Genomic DNA, 13,964 nt, shown 5'->3' on the forward strand with positions numbered 1-13,964 from the left:
AAGCTTCAAAACAAGGTCATGTGTTAGGTGAAAAAACAAACCCTTGCAATGTCAAGTATAGTTCGGATTTTCCTCATTAACGTCAATGACTAATTCTTTAATCTGAAAATAAAAACCTCCACTGGCAAAATCTACTAGACTGGCAGCTAATAACACCTTCATTGAAAACTGTGCTATATTTATGTACGTAAAAAATTTTTTTACATTGAAATAACTTAATTGTGCTGAAATAAATGTACCTCGGCTACATTTTTTTTTACCATTTTCCTTATCAATAAAAGGCTGAGTCCTGGGGAGACACATAAAAAGAAAGCAGTGTGGATTCCTTTATTCACATCTTTCTTCCCTTTGTGTTTTTCACTCACATATGTGCATTTTCAGAGGGCTATTCACCTATTCTCATTGTTCTTTGCCTACCTTGTCTATCCGCTAGCACGTCTCCACTGCACTCACAAAAGCTTTGTTGTTATGCTCAATAAGTTGAGACGGTTGTGACAACAATCTCAACATTTCTTCAGTCTTGTCATTTTTAATAAAGTCCTCCTGGTTTACTTTCAGGTTTATGTTTGTAGCAAAGAGTGTGTTGTGTGTTTTACTCTTCAAGGGCTGAATATACATTGCCTGAATGGTGAGCTGGTATTTTATTCATGGTCATCACATATTGAAACTATCCCTGCTGTAAGCTGGAGTTGATGTATTATCACTAAATTAACAACTACATGCCTTGAAAGTCGACAAAAAGACAAAAGAAATATAAATTAATAGTAGAGATGCAACAATTTGGACCATTCTACTCATCTCCAGCAAAGCGTTCAGTTGTTGACGGATTTGTTTGAGATCTAGACTTTAAATACAGTATTCCAAATATTTTGTTGCATTTCTGAAGGTACTATTGTTTTAAAACAGAGAACAGAGAGAAAGGAGAACAATCAGAGTTTAGCATATTTATCAAATAAATTGTTTGGCGCTAAAAACCATCAGTCTGTCGATAATCCCTCAAGAATGTGTTTACCCTTGCCTCAAATCTGGCTTGTTCCGTGACAGAGTTCAAAAGCTCAGAAGGACAAAAGTGAGTAATTTTGTTCTGGTATGTTTAGCTTTCTCTCGCTCTCTCGCAGTAATAGAGGTCTGGAGTTCTCTTTTTGAAAAATATTTTCATTTATTTCCTCCTATCTTATTTTTGAACACCTAAGTTTAGCTAAGTTTGACTCTTCCTCACTCAGCAACAACAGTGGCCACACTGACGATTACAGTTTTCACAAAGCAAAATAAAAACAAACAATTTTTGTTCCCTTTATATACATTGTGTGTCTTTTCCATTTATTCGTTTAATTACTTGCTTATTCTTTTATTGGTGCATTATTTTTTTCAAGTTTTTGTGTAATGTAATCTCTGGTAAAATTTGGTTTGAGCAAAATTTGCCTGTAGCTGTGAAACAAACACATCCCTTAAAAAACACAACAAATACGCAACTGACTGAAAATTTGGTTGAGTTTTTTGGAACACATGCATTTTGTTATAGAATGTTAGAGAAGCAGAGAATGTTAGTAACTCACTGTGTCTGCGCTGGGGCATGCTGGTACGGATCAAGCCCTGCTGCTGTGCATGCCAAGGGGACAGCGAGGGGTTGGGCAGCACACCCTGTGCAGAGCAAAGACACAAAGGACAAAAAGTATGACATACCCAAGCACACACTCACTCACACTCACACACACACACACACGCACACCGAAAGTCCTGCTCAAAGAAGTAATTGACCGTTTGCGCAAGACGTCATGCACTTCACAAAGCAGCCCACTCCGCTGTTACGATCATCAAAACAGCCTAGGTGTGAATGAATTCCTGTAAAATTGGTCAAAAAAAAAAAAACAGATGTTAGCCTAAAATCGCTTTTATTTAGTTGATTTCGCAGTGAAAATGGTCATAGGGTGCTGCGCAGTCAGCTGAACAAACACACAAGGTTGCAAACCAAACTTCTCCTATACCGTTTGACGAGGAAATAAGATTGAGATGGATAGCAGCCATCATTCATAAGGACTGGCAGCCCTCGGTGTATATGCGGATTTGCAGCGAACACTTTTAACAAGGTAAAAAGATTAACATTCATATACTTCATAAGAAAGAAAGATTAGTGAGATGCAAATATTGCCATTTAGAGAAGGTACACGCGTCTGATCATGGAGAAAAATGTCCCGCCGTCATGTAGCCAACACTTTTGTATGATTTTTTAGTCTGCTCTGGTGTAAGATGAAGTGCTGTTTAAGACATATAAATGTGGCCTGCATTCAGAAAAAGAAAAAAAGTCACTGATTTGATCAAATCAACAGACTCGGAGAAGCTATGAGTCGGTTTCTAAGTAGTATCTCCAACATTTGGAAATACTATAGTCTATGAATCCCACCTAGATGCGCTACATCGACAGATTAGTTATTTTGACATGAACACATAGAAGCCACGGCTATGTTGGCAAAGACAACTTGGGAAAACTTCACTTCCTACATCTGTCATGGCCCCACAATGCGATTTGGTGGCATAGTTGTAAAAGGTTGATAGTGAAGCACCAAGACATCATTAGTCCTTTTAGCACATTGCACAAAAACAAAGTCACATGCAACCCTTCATTCTGCCATGCAAAGACCGATACATCATGTGACTCCACTTTAAAATTGTATTTCTTAGCATAACTTTATTATGTTATCTGACCTTTTGTTTTTCTTTGCAGGGAAATAACCAATACACACAAAAAGAATACCTACGTATGCAGGACACATCCAAGTGCAGGAAGAGTATATTTAATAAAACAATTTCTCTGCATTATTCTATAAGGGCAGTGTGTCCAAGAAGCAAGAGCAAGAATAGGAGGATCTATGTTTCTCATGGTTTCTCTCTTCCTAATTTATTCAAGACATTCTGTAACGGTAAACACTCTGCTAAGTCCGCACCAATAATAGCTTTTCTCCCTCTCAATAACACCTTGCATCCTGATCACCTTGCATCTCCTTATTAGTAATGCAGTGATTTTGCTTCTTCACTATTCATCTTATCGCGGCGTAACGTATTTGCATCTTACTTATTGAGCTACAGCAAATGTGGCGCACCACCAAAAATAGGTGCATTAGAAACGATGTGACACACTGCAGTCCTGACTCTGCATAATGCATGATGTGATGCATAGCGCTGAAGCTATGTGTGTGGTAATAAGCATAGCAGCAGCAGCAGCAGCAGAAGGGACAGTCCAGTCATGGAGGCTGTTCATCTCTGACTGTATCGACTAGAAAGGTTCTCTGTAACAACACAGATAAGTCCAGCCTGACTGTGGGCTTTACTGGCACGCATGGTTGCTGTTCCCTAAAGTTTAGGCTTTTCTGCTTAGACCAGAGAGTTATATATTTTTTATGTCGGGATTGACTTTGCTGTTTGGATCCGAGAGAGGCGTTAGGATAATATTCAACAAGAAATAAATTCATTTATTCAATGATGTAGTGGAGGGGAAAAAAAAAAACAAAAAAAACGTTCTCTCAAGAAGTTTTGACTCGAGATAGCATAAGATCTCAGCCAGGCTTCACTTCAAAGTACATATGCATCCTCTGTGTTTGAAAATGTTTGCAGTGTACTCAGAACAGGGCCTTAAAGAGACAGAAGCTAAACTGAGCCTTTCAGTCAGAGTGTTGTTGAGTTGGCCATGTTTTCACTGTTTGCACATAACTTATCTAAAACCTTTTTTTATTTATTTATTTGCTTAGTAGATCCTCTAAGTTGAGGTGATCACATCATAAAGGGACAAAATACCACCCTGTCTTGTTACTGAAGAAATAAAAGTCTACAGCAATAACATAATGGCCGTCTTTTGATGTCAAAACAGCCCTGACCTATTGAAGAACGGACTTCAGTAGATCCCTTAACAGTGTCCTGGGGTATCTGGCACCAAGATATTGGCTGCATATCCTTTAAGTCCTGTAAGCCGAGGTGGAGCCAACATGGATCGGAGACCTGTTCAGCACATCTCACCGATGCAAACATCCTTTTTTTTTTTTTTTCCATAGTCAAACACTTTTCCAACTTGCAAAAGGCAAAGAGACGAAAGGGAAACCTTCATGGAGAACCGAGCAACAAACACTTGGATACAATTAATTAACTCTGAGTAACAAGAACCATTATCTGAAAATACAAAGACCTACAGAAACTAGGCTTAACATTATGACCACCAGCCAAATAGTGTGTTTTTTTTCTCTCTGTTGATGTCAAAACAGCCCTGACCATTGAGGTTCAGACTTTACTAGACTCCTGAAGATGCAGATTCTGGCAACATGTTATGAGCAGAAAAGATGCTGCAGCCAGTGGAAAGACATGACTGTCCAGCACATCACACAACTATGCCACTATGTTGGACATTTAAAGGCCAAGTCAACAACTCAGACATGTTGAACTACTTAAACCTGTCTTTAACCATAACAATAACATTTCTACGGTGTAACTGCTCTGCTATTAGGGTTTGGTAAATAAAGTAAACTCCACACACATGGTAAGTTTCAAGGTTTTGAGAATATTGACCATCCTGGTGCAATTTGCGCGCTTCTAGCAATGTAGTTTCCAAGCTTTTTTCTGAATTCGTGTTGGGGAGATTTAAAAAAAAAACTATCGGATTGTTGCTTCTTTCTCGTCTATGCAGAGAGCCACCTTTTGAAATAATGTTGTAACACACAAAAACTATATATTTGACACATCAACACAAAAGCAGGGAGAAAAAAAAATCATCTCCCTTGCAGGTACAGTCGACACCATTATGGAGGCCTCCCAGTGTGACTATTGTAGGAGGAGGATGCTTCTGTCCCAGAGTGTTATTAAACACCAACAACAGCTTCAGCAGGAGGTCCTGGCAGGAACTTCACTTCAAGGCTTCATTTGCAGAGGACCAGGCAATGAGAACAAAAGAGTAAGTTTGAGGGCTTATGAACAATCCTGACAGCATCGAGCACATTTTACAGAACTGTGCAGCAGCTCAGCCAGCCATTTCTTTTTTTTTTTTTTGCATTTTCCATCAATATAAATGTTCCCCAATGAAGGACTGAGAGAGCATTGCAGGAGCAGTGTGACAGAAGGGGGAATATTGAAGTTATTCTTTTGATGTGCCATTAGTAAAATGCATCAGACCTTTGTGTGGCTGAGCCCTGACAGCACAGCTGAAATATGGCATTGGCACAAAGGGGGCGGCCATAATAAATCTGGTATTCCACCTTCCTTAACTTAGTGCCAGAACACCTACTGTATAGTTAAATTTGGCTGTCAAAATTCAAAGATTTTCCTGCAAATTTATTTTAACCCCCTTTTTTTACCATTACAACTACAAACTGCAATCTATCAACTGTGAAGTAAGCAAAATAAGGGAAAATAATACTTGTTTTTCAACATTTTTTTATGAATCAATTATCAAAAAGCATAAAGATCAAAGGACACAGCACAGAGGTCAGGGATGCTTCTGAAGATACGATAAGAAGGGTCAAGCTATAAAAGAACATTTCTAGAGAGTTTCTGAGGCCGGAAAGAATGTGAGATAACTGCAAATGTACCAAGACACGGATGTCCATCAACACTGACCAGCAGGGATAGCTTTCATCAGAGAAAAAGTTAAAGGGCCCAGGGTGTGGTGGTGGTGCAGGCATAGAGCGCAACCCCCATGAGGAGGCCTTAGTCCTCGACGTGGCTGTTGCAGGTTCGGTTCCTAACCTAATGAAACTGTGCTGCATGTCTTTCCCTCCTCTCTCATTACACACTTTCCTGTCTGACCACTCTCAAATAAAGGCCAGCAGAGGCAACAAAGCCTTTAAACAAAGAAAACATTGATAGGCCCATGGGAACTCTATGCCACTAGCTGTGTACTCTACAAAACAAGCCTTCATGAAAGAGTGGTAAGCCATGTAGCATACGTACAAAACCCTATGTAAAGCTGAAAACTGTTTGTGTCAGACACCCTCAATAAAGCGTTTCCACTCTGGAACATAGTGTTGGCAGGCTTTTGCAGAAGGTGGGTAAAGTTGATGAATGGAACCAAATACAATCTTACAAGAAAACCTTCAAGACCTGAGCCGGACTATGACCCAAACAAGCAGAGCTACAATAATTTGGCTCAGACTGAAGCACAATGTGTTAAAATGACTGTTCGTGTCAAGACGCTAAACTTTTAGTGCATCTGCGCTAACATTTAATTTCTGAAAATCTCAGAGACACTGAGCTGTTGTGAAATTTTTTTGACACTGTTGTTGTAAGCTGACAAATGTGAAAAAGTCCAACACATATCGACACTTTAACAAGCCACCGATACAAAGTTAAATGATTACCAGTTTTAATGCTCCAAACAAAGTTCTGCAGCAATATCATTCCATTTCTGCAGTAGAGCACTGTACTTTAATTACAATTAATTGTATTGTAATTAATTGTAATTAACTGTACTCTACTATCAGTAGAGTACAGTTAATTACAATTAATTACAATACAATTAATTAATTGTATCTACGCAACACATAATCTGCCACTTAAAAATAGTCGGCTACTTAAATCAATAACTGTCTACATGCATTTGAATGCAACACTGATAATTGGTATAGCTTTAATTGGTAAATCTCATCCTATGCAAAGTCCAGAAAGACATAACACAACAGGTGAACCAACACGTGAAATGTGTTACAGAACCAGACCACCTGTTCAGTTTCTCCTCATATAAGGATTACACATGACAACAACAAAAAAAGGAAAAGGAAAATAAATTCAGCACACCACAAAGGCAGCCTCCAGCTGCCACCTCCAGTGTTTAATCTATGCCTGCAGCAGATTGTTGGCTTGGTGTTTTAGGTCCCTTACTCTCACTTTTAAGATGTGTTAGTCAGCCTCTTGTGTTCCTTAAGCGGATAGTGTGAAAGTAGGACGAGAATTACAAAGCCAAGTAAAAGTTTCCATCCGTTATCTACCATATACCTACTTCCTTGACAACACGCCGTCTCTAACAGCCTTTATTCTGCCTGTTTGGCTCCTCTAATCCGCCGAGCTTTACGTATCAGGCTATTATTAATACTTTAGGTCTGACCACGGTGACTCACTTCACTGACTTTAGCAATTAAATCCTCACCTATCAAACGCCGAGCACGCACAAGGCAGGGTGCATTTGTGGCCGTCTGCCTGCGAATGCGAGAGCAGAAATAACAACAGGATCCGGGAGGGGAGAACCTTCCACCTATAGCTAAACACTGATCATTCTCCGCACTTTTCTCGCTGCCGGTGACGGGAAATTGATCCAATTACGGCGAAAGTTAAGAATTTGAGAGGAGAAACAATCTCGGGCAAAAAACGGGGAGACGCGCAGACAAGAAGGAGAAATCACTGAAGCAAGCGAGTCACAGAGCGAGGGAGCATAAGTGACAAAAAAAGACACTGGGAAAGCTCTGAGAAGAGAGGAGGATGTTTGAGAAGCAAAGAGGGAGTAGGAGGGTGGCTGTAATTATCCTCTCTGTCTGCCACTGATGTAACACTGCTTATTCCGCTGCCTTTTGTTTCGTTGCGGCTGCTCATCTGCATCTTTGTTTATCTGGGTTATAAGCAAGGTCGTCTCTCCAGTCCTCATTCGGCTGAACTCATTGTTCAGTCACATTCACCGAGCGTGCTCCCCACTCAAGCACAAGAGATGCACGTGTGTGTGTGTGTGTGCGTGCGTGTGTGTGTGTGTGTGTGTGTGTGTGTGTGTGCGTGCGTGTGTGTGTGTGTGCGTGTGTGTGTGTGTGTGTGTGTGTGCGTGTGGCACATCCTGCTCTCGTACTTACACACAGGCCAAAGAAACACGGGCAGACAAACACAAAGCTGTGCGGCTTTTCAATTGTGGCAAATGTGAAATGACTAAAAATGATACCCACCCAGGTTTTAGTCGCTGCAGAAGAAAAAGACGGCAGGGAAAGCATTATTATTATTTTTTTTTGTGCTGCTGCGATTCCTCCGGGGAGCTGCTCACACAGATTATTGCTCTACAAATGACATTTAAGTGGTTTCTAATGCGACGCATGGTGTGTGATGAGCTGCAACAAGCATGACTGATATCATGTGCAACTTGTACGTTGACATACAACTCTTTCCATTTTAGTATCTTTTCTTTTCTCCCCGTATTTCTTGCAAGAAAGCAACTTAGATTGCATGCAGATGATCATAAAATGGTGCATTGCATGTTTCCAAACATATGTGGTCAGTCTTTCAAATGGAATATAAAACCAGAAGGAAAATCATTAAAAAACGTAATAAATTTCTCTGACTTGATTCAAAACGTGAAACTCATACTATATGTATTCCTTAGATGCAAACTGAAGTAGTGTGGAAATTGACTTATGTTAATTTTGATTATTGCAGCTTATAATTTATTTCTGTTTCTTAGAAAATAAAAATTTTACATAAGACTCCCCGCGGACGTTTAGAGACATTTACAGATTCTGAAAGTGTGACGTCTTAGCTTTGTAATGATTTCAAACACATACAAAAAAAAACTATCCGGCCGTTTGTTTGAATTTTGGCACTTTGCAAATTAGATTAATGAGAAACAGACCTCAGAGTTCCACCCGATGAGCTACTTGGGAGTGTTAACAAAGGCTGCTTATGTGCAATACTGTGCAATAGCCCCACCCTCCAGCACTGACTATCAACAAATACTAGAGGTGTGAAGACAAAAGTGATATTTGTCTGGCTCATCTAGTTAGAAATATATATTTTTAAAAAGTTTTCCGCTTTTGTTCCATTTTTCAACAAGACTGTCAGCTTCTGTCTTGTTTTGCATTTTGCCACAGTGTCGTCTGTGAACCCTGAACTTTCATCAACTTGACAGTTCCCCGCCAGACCGTCACTGAGACTATCCATAAAGATTAATGCTAAAGAAGAGGGCTATGTTCAAACCTATAAATGGGAAGTACACAAATTAAATTACTCGAGCCGTAGGGACAGATACAGCCTCGAGACGACTGCGAAGCAAAACCCGTTCAACTCCTTCGGGGAAAATTCACAAAACTTTAACGGCTGCTGGAGTCAGAGAAATGACTCTACAACTTTCATTGAGTAAACCCGCTCCTAGATAAAACACTTCTGAAACTATCAGAAGTGCCATATATGGCTTGAGGAGGAAAAGGACTGGACTATTGTTCCTCCTTTTAGAAAACGGTAATCCAGAGTCTGGAGGAAAAGTGAAGGAGCCAGTGAATCCAAGCAGCTTGAGGTCTAGTGCGAGGTCGTCCTAGCGAGGGGCTATTTTGGCTTGTTGTGCTTGTTATATCGCTGAAAATACGTGCAAACAATGTCTAAATGGCTACGAGTCTTCCAGGTTTAAATTGGTATGTATTTGCTTTGACAGTTTTCTCTGCAGGATTTTAGAAATGTATTAGAAGCCTAAACAAAAGCCTGTTTCAGCTGATATTGACAAGCATATTAAATACAGCAGTGAGCTGGACAGAAAACCCAGAAACACTTAATTACTCACACATGGTCTCTTATAGATGAGCTGTGCAACTGCATAATTCATGGCGCACGAATAACACCAAGATACAGGGCTTTTGAGTTCTATTGTTGTCTCACTAGACAAATTTAATGACTATTCTATTTTAAATACAAATTAAACACCTCTCCTCGTCTGCCTCTGTGGCATTCTGTCAGTCCTCCGTCATGTGTTTTTAAAAAAATAAATAAATAAATAAAAATAAAAAAAACCTGCTGCTGTATGAAAGTATTCAGTTCTGTTAGAAATTACAATTATGGCTAATCACCTGACATTTTACCTTTATGGAAATAAACCAAACTTTGTGGAAATGTCAGCTAAAATGTGAAAACTGACAGGTAACCTGTCTTTGTTGTCAAAACCATCCTAAGGCAGGAGACATCTTCTTTTAATGTACATATTTACATGCATGTTTCCCTGCCACCAAATTACCGTTCCTCCTGCAGAAGCAAACGCCTCTCTCTCTCCAGGAGAGCAGTGGAGCCTGCGAAAAACCGTTTAGGAAGAGTCAACAAAGAGTCTGAGGTGCACCGAGCCTCTACATTCTCCAGATATCCATCGGGCCCAGATAATATCAGCGGAAAGCGAGCGCAATTTACAGAGACCCCATGACACAAGATACAGAGGCAAAAGGATTTACTGCAAAGATGCCGGTTGAATTCAGGGATTCCAGAAATCTTAGTGTACGTTTTAACCTCTCCAACACTGATAAGGCAGATAGAAGACATGTACAACACTGCTGACATCTTTATGAGTAAATAAAGGCATAAAATAACACCACATTTAATTGGAATAATATGCTCTCTCAAAAATTTGGAAAAAAAATCTAGGAAAAATTCTACAATACCAAAATCTTTGCTGGCAAATTTATTGGCACCAGTGACATCAATATTCATATTTCACACCAAACCCACCCAGAGTGTCTGTGGGCCAATCTTAGTTAAAGTCTCAGTAGTTTTTATCAGTCCTTATTAGTTTAAACTTGCTACATGTGAGCAGAAAATGGTTTTTCTTTTAATTCCTCCCAAACAAGTGGACTCTGTGGCAATTTTCAAAAATTAAATTCTTCATATTTTGTTGACCATCCTGCTTGCTGTCTGTGCTAAAAGTGAAATGAGCTTCATTTCACACCATATTCAAATTGAAGGGAAATTGAAAATGACCGATTACAAAAGCAGTAGCTCATAGGAATTGTGACCAATTATAAAAAGTTAGTTTAAATAATTAAAATATGAGTAAAGTGCATTTATTTTAAAGGGATTGCTAAGCGTACACATAATTTCACCTCAAGTGTTTTTGTTCAATTCTTTTTTTCACTGCATTACTAAACTCAAAGTGAGAGTTTCATGTTTCCCCCCCTTAATTCTTCACTGTGAATACCTGATAGAAAAATAATTTTAGTTTTAGGTCTATGACTAAAGTGCAAACGCACAAACAAGATATTGGTCTTTTATCTCCTCTCTTTTTTCTTTTTTTTTTAACATGGCATTCAACAACATGGTACAAAAGCAAAACTAGAAGCAAAAAAAAAAAAAATAGATTTTGAAGAAGTAAAAGATAAAAAAAATTACATTTTTGAATAATATCAAAATGAGTTCAGTTATGGGAGGCCAAGCTTGATTCTGATGTTTGTGAAATGCAGAGCTCTTGTACAGATCAACTATTACTGCTTTTTTTTACAACGTTCCAAAAGGTTCGCAGAAAGCTTTTCGGAGCAACAGTAAGCTTTGACAAAGAGCATGCTGAATGCGTTTTGTGTTTTACTGAGTTATTATGTGCCAGGTAGCACAGGTTAGACACAGATGCTCTTCACTACAGAGATGAATATCGTCGAGCATAGAGCCCTGCTTTAATAGTTGCCATGGAAACTTTTAAACCATAATCTGCTATTGCTATCAAGATTACTTTGTAATGTAGATGGTAATATACCTTGTGTCTACATGTAGTAAATCAAAACATAGATTTTCCCACCTCAGAGAACAGCTCTAATAGCGCATTGCAATCAAAAAGACAAATAAGGTCATTTTCTGTTTTAAATCATTATTGTCCTTAAATATAAAATCTAAACATGACATGGTTCTCTGTGTGTGTGTTTCACCCTTTCAGCTGGAAGCGGATCAATTAGTGTACTGTTAGCTAATCATGCTGCCTGTGGCTCTCCTGCTGTAAAATCAATAAGTGGCTGAAACCCTGTGCGCCGCCGAGCGAAACGCTGCAAACGAAAAACACGTACATAAACATTTCTCTGGTTTCCCTCTCGTTCCATTCCTGTGCTCCCTGCCGTCTTTCTTTATCACTCAAACATTAACAAGTTGAACTGGATTTGGGTGGTTTTACAGTAAGAAACACTGTGACAAGCAAACAGACGGTTTAATAAACAGGGGAGGGGAGACCCAGGACAGTGATTTACCTCCCTGGCAGCTCTTTCCAGTGGTGGGCGACTGGAGAGGCACTCCACTGATTAACGCACTGCATGGTTGCAGTCAGTCACCAGTCTGCCTACCACTGTAAACTGGAGGGGGGGGATGCTTTTTTTTTGTTTTTTTTTTACTTGATAACTTGTTAATTCAATCACAGAAACACTGCAGCAGTGTTGTCTAATACTTACTAAAATAGCAATCATTGAGCCTTTATCCACATGAAGCGACTTGATTTCGTTTCAAGTTCAACTTTCCGCGATGAAGAATTCGACTGAACGAGGTTTGGACTCACAGGGTGGCTCGGCGTTCTCCAATACGTCTGGGTGGCTTTGTCGTACTGATGCATCCGTTTGTCCATCTGTCTTTCGCTGTGCTGTAACGAACCGGACGTCCTCCGATGGCGGCACTGACATCTAACTTGCTGACCTTCGTAAGGCTAAAACGCAGGGAGGGAAATAAAGAAAGTCGTGCTCAATTTGTGAAAGACTGGCTCAAGAAACATGAGACACTTTGGTGTATAGTAATAGACCAAGGTTCTAAATTACACATACAGACTGAAATATATAAATACATGTCAATGTCATGTGGCAAGTGGCAGTGAAACCACATGCTTTGTAGTTATGAGTGTGATTCTGGTTCAATTTTTCAACATCCGTCTACTATCAAAACATAAACTGGTTGACTGGTATGGTACGTACATTTTTTTTTTACTAGTCTCATCATTTAAATCTATTTTCTTTCATCCGAGTGCAATGGTTTGGGTCAGAGGGTTAAAAGTTTGGCAGATTTTTCAATAAAACAATAATCTCAAACACAAAGGCTTCTCAAGTAAAAGCCCTGATTTTAATACGATTTTAATTTTATGAACTGTGCTTAAAAAGCTGGTCGATGCCTGGAGGCTAACCACTTAAAACGAAACACTTCTGGCAAGTGTAAGAGTTGACTATCCAGCCAGGATTATGCCATGATCAATGCAAAAAATGTTGGGTGTGTATGTCTTTATTTGAGCCCGTTGCAAACCTGCATGGGTCAGCTAGAACTGCACTGAACTCAAGCTTGTGCACCTAATTCTTGCTTCTCAAATTGATTTGAAGTATTAATTCCAGAGAAAGAACTGTTAAATTGCATCATTGATAGCCTAAAGTTAACATAAGCAGATGATGCAAGTACGTAAGCTTCTAGCAGGCGCCGGTATAAATAGCAAGCCCACCATGAAATATTGATATATGCTGAGGAAAACAGCAGGTGTAGTCGTTTATCAAGTAAAGATCTAGATGAAAAATGACCGCTGACTGGAGATAAATGTTGCTTAAACTTATTTCAAACCAAAGTGAGCCATTATTGAGATATTAATACCTTTTCTTTGGTTATTAATAGCTTTTCAAAGCATGTATTTCAAAGATAAGCAGTACAGCAATACAACATACAATCGCTTTTGAACATTAACATTTGTCAGAGACCCCTGACAACCTCTCCATCCACTTTCTCCGTCAATATAACAAACTACTGCTAAGATTATATACATTACATAATGACATTCATTTTAAAAATTTCTCTCATTTTTTGTATTTATATTTGACATAATTCATATGTTTTACCACACCAAACTGTAACTGATCCCAGAAAAAGGCCTCATTTTATTACACCCTATCTGTCACTCACTAAAATAAAAATACTTTGATTTAATTTGATTTATATATATATATATATATATATATATAAATCAAATTAAATCAAATATATATATATATATATATATATATTATATCATGTATCAGAATATATTTATGGTCTTATGAGATACTATTTCAGACTTCAGATACAGAATCAGTTCACTGCGGACGAAAGCCAGGAGTCAGCAGATTATTTAAGCTTTGATGAGAATTTAAGGACATGATTGGAAATTTAACGTGAGCCATCCCAGGTTCAAAGAAAAACGATTACATGATCATTTAGATATAATAACTAAAAGGATTGGGGGAACCACTGGGTAAAACCCGAGGCTGCTTTTGGTCAAGTGGGACTTTAATAGC

General features: G+C 38.9%; 1 protein-coding gene across 6 annotated transcripts in view; it reads right to left on the reverse strand.

Moving 5' to 3' along the window:
• ccser2a (coiled-coil serine-rich protein 2a) overlaps positions 1-13,964 on the reverse strand; it is a 61,394-nt gene that overhangs the window by 11,542 nt on the left and 35,888 nt on the right. For 4 of the 6 annotated variants that reach the window (XR_535541.3, XM_008429219.3, XM_008429217.3 and 1 more), the window contains exons 9-10: positions 12,224-12,367; positions 1,557-1,641 (exon numbers count right to left, since the gene is read on the reverse strand). Coding sequence is in view for 5 of the 6 variants with exons in the window: in XM_008429219.3 (XP_008427441.1) it covers positions 1,557-1,641; positions 12,224-12,367 (229 nt within the window). In the remaining variant the exon portion in view is untranslated. Of the gene's footprint in view, positions 1-1,556; positions 1,642-12,119; positions 12,368-13,964 lie in introns of all 6 variants that reach the window. The other 2 variants (XM_008429216.3, XM_081616114.1) reach the window with 2 other exon arrangements.

The sequence above is a fragment of the Poecilia reticulata genome, chromosome 15 (genome assembly GCF_904066995.2).
Source record: "Poecilia reticulata chromosome 15, P_reticulata-male-v2, whole genome shotgun sequence".
NCBI lineage: Eukaryota > Metazoa > Chordata > Actinopteri > Cyprinodontiformes > Poeciliidae > Poecilia > Poecilia reticulata.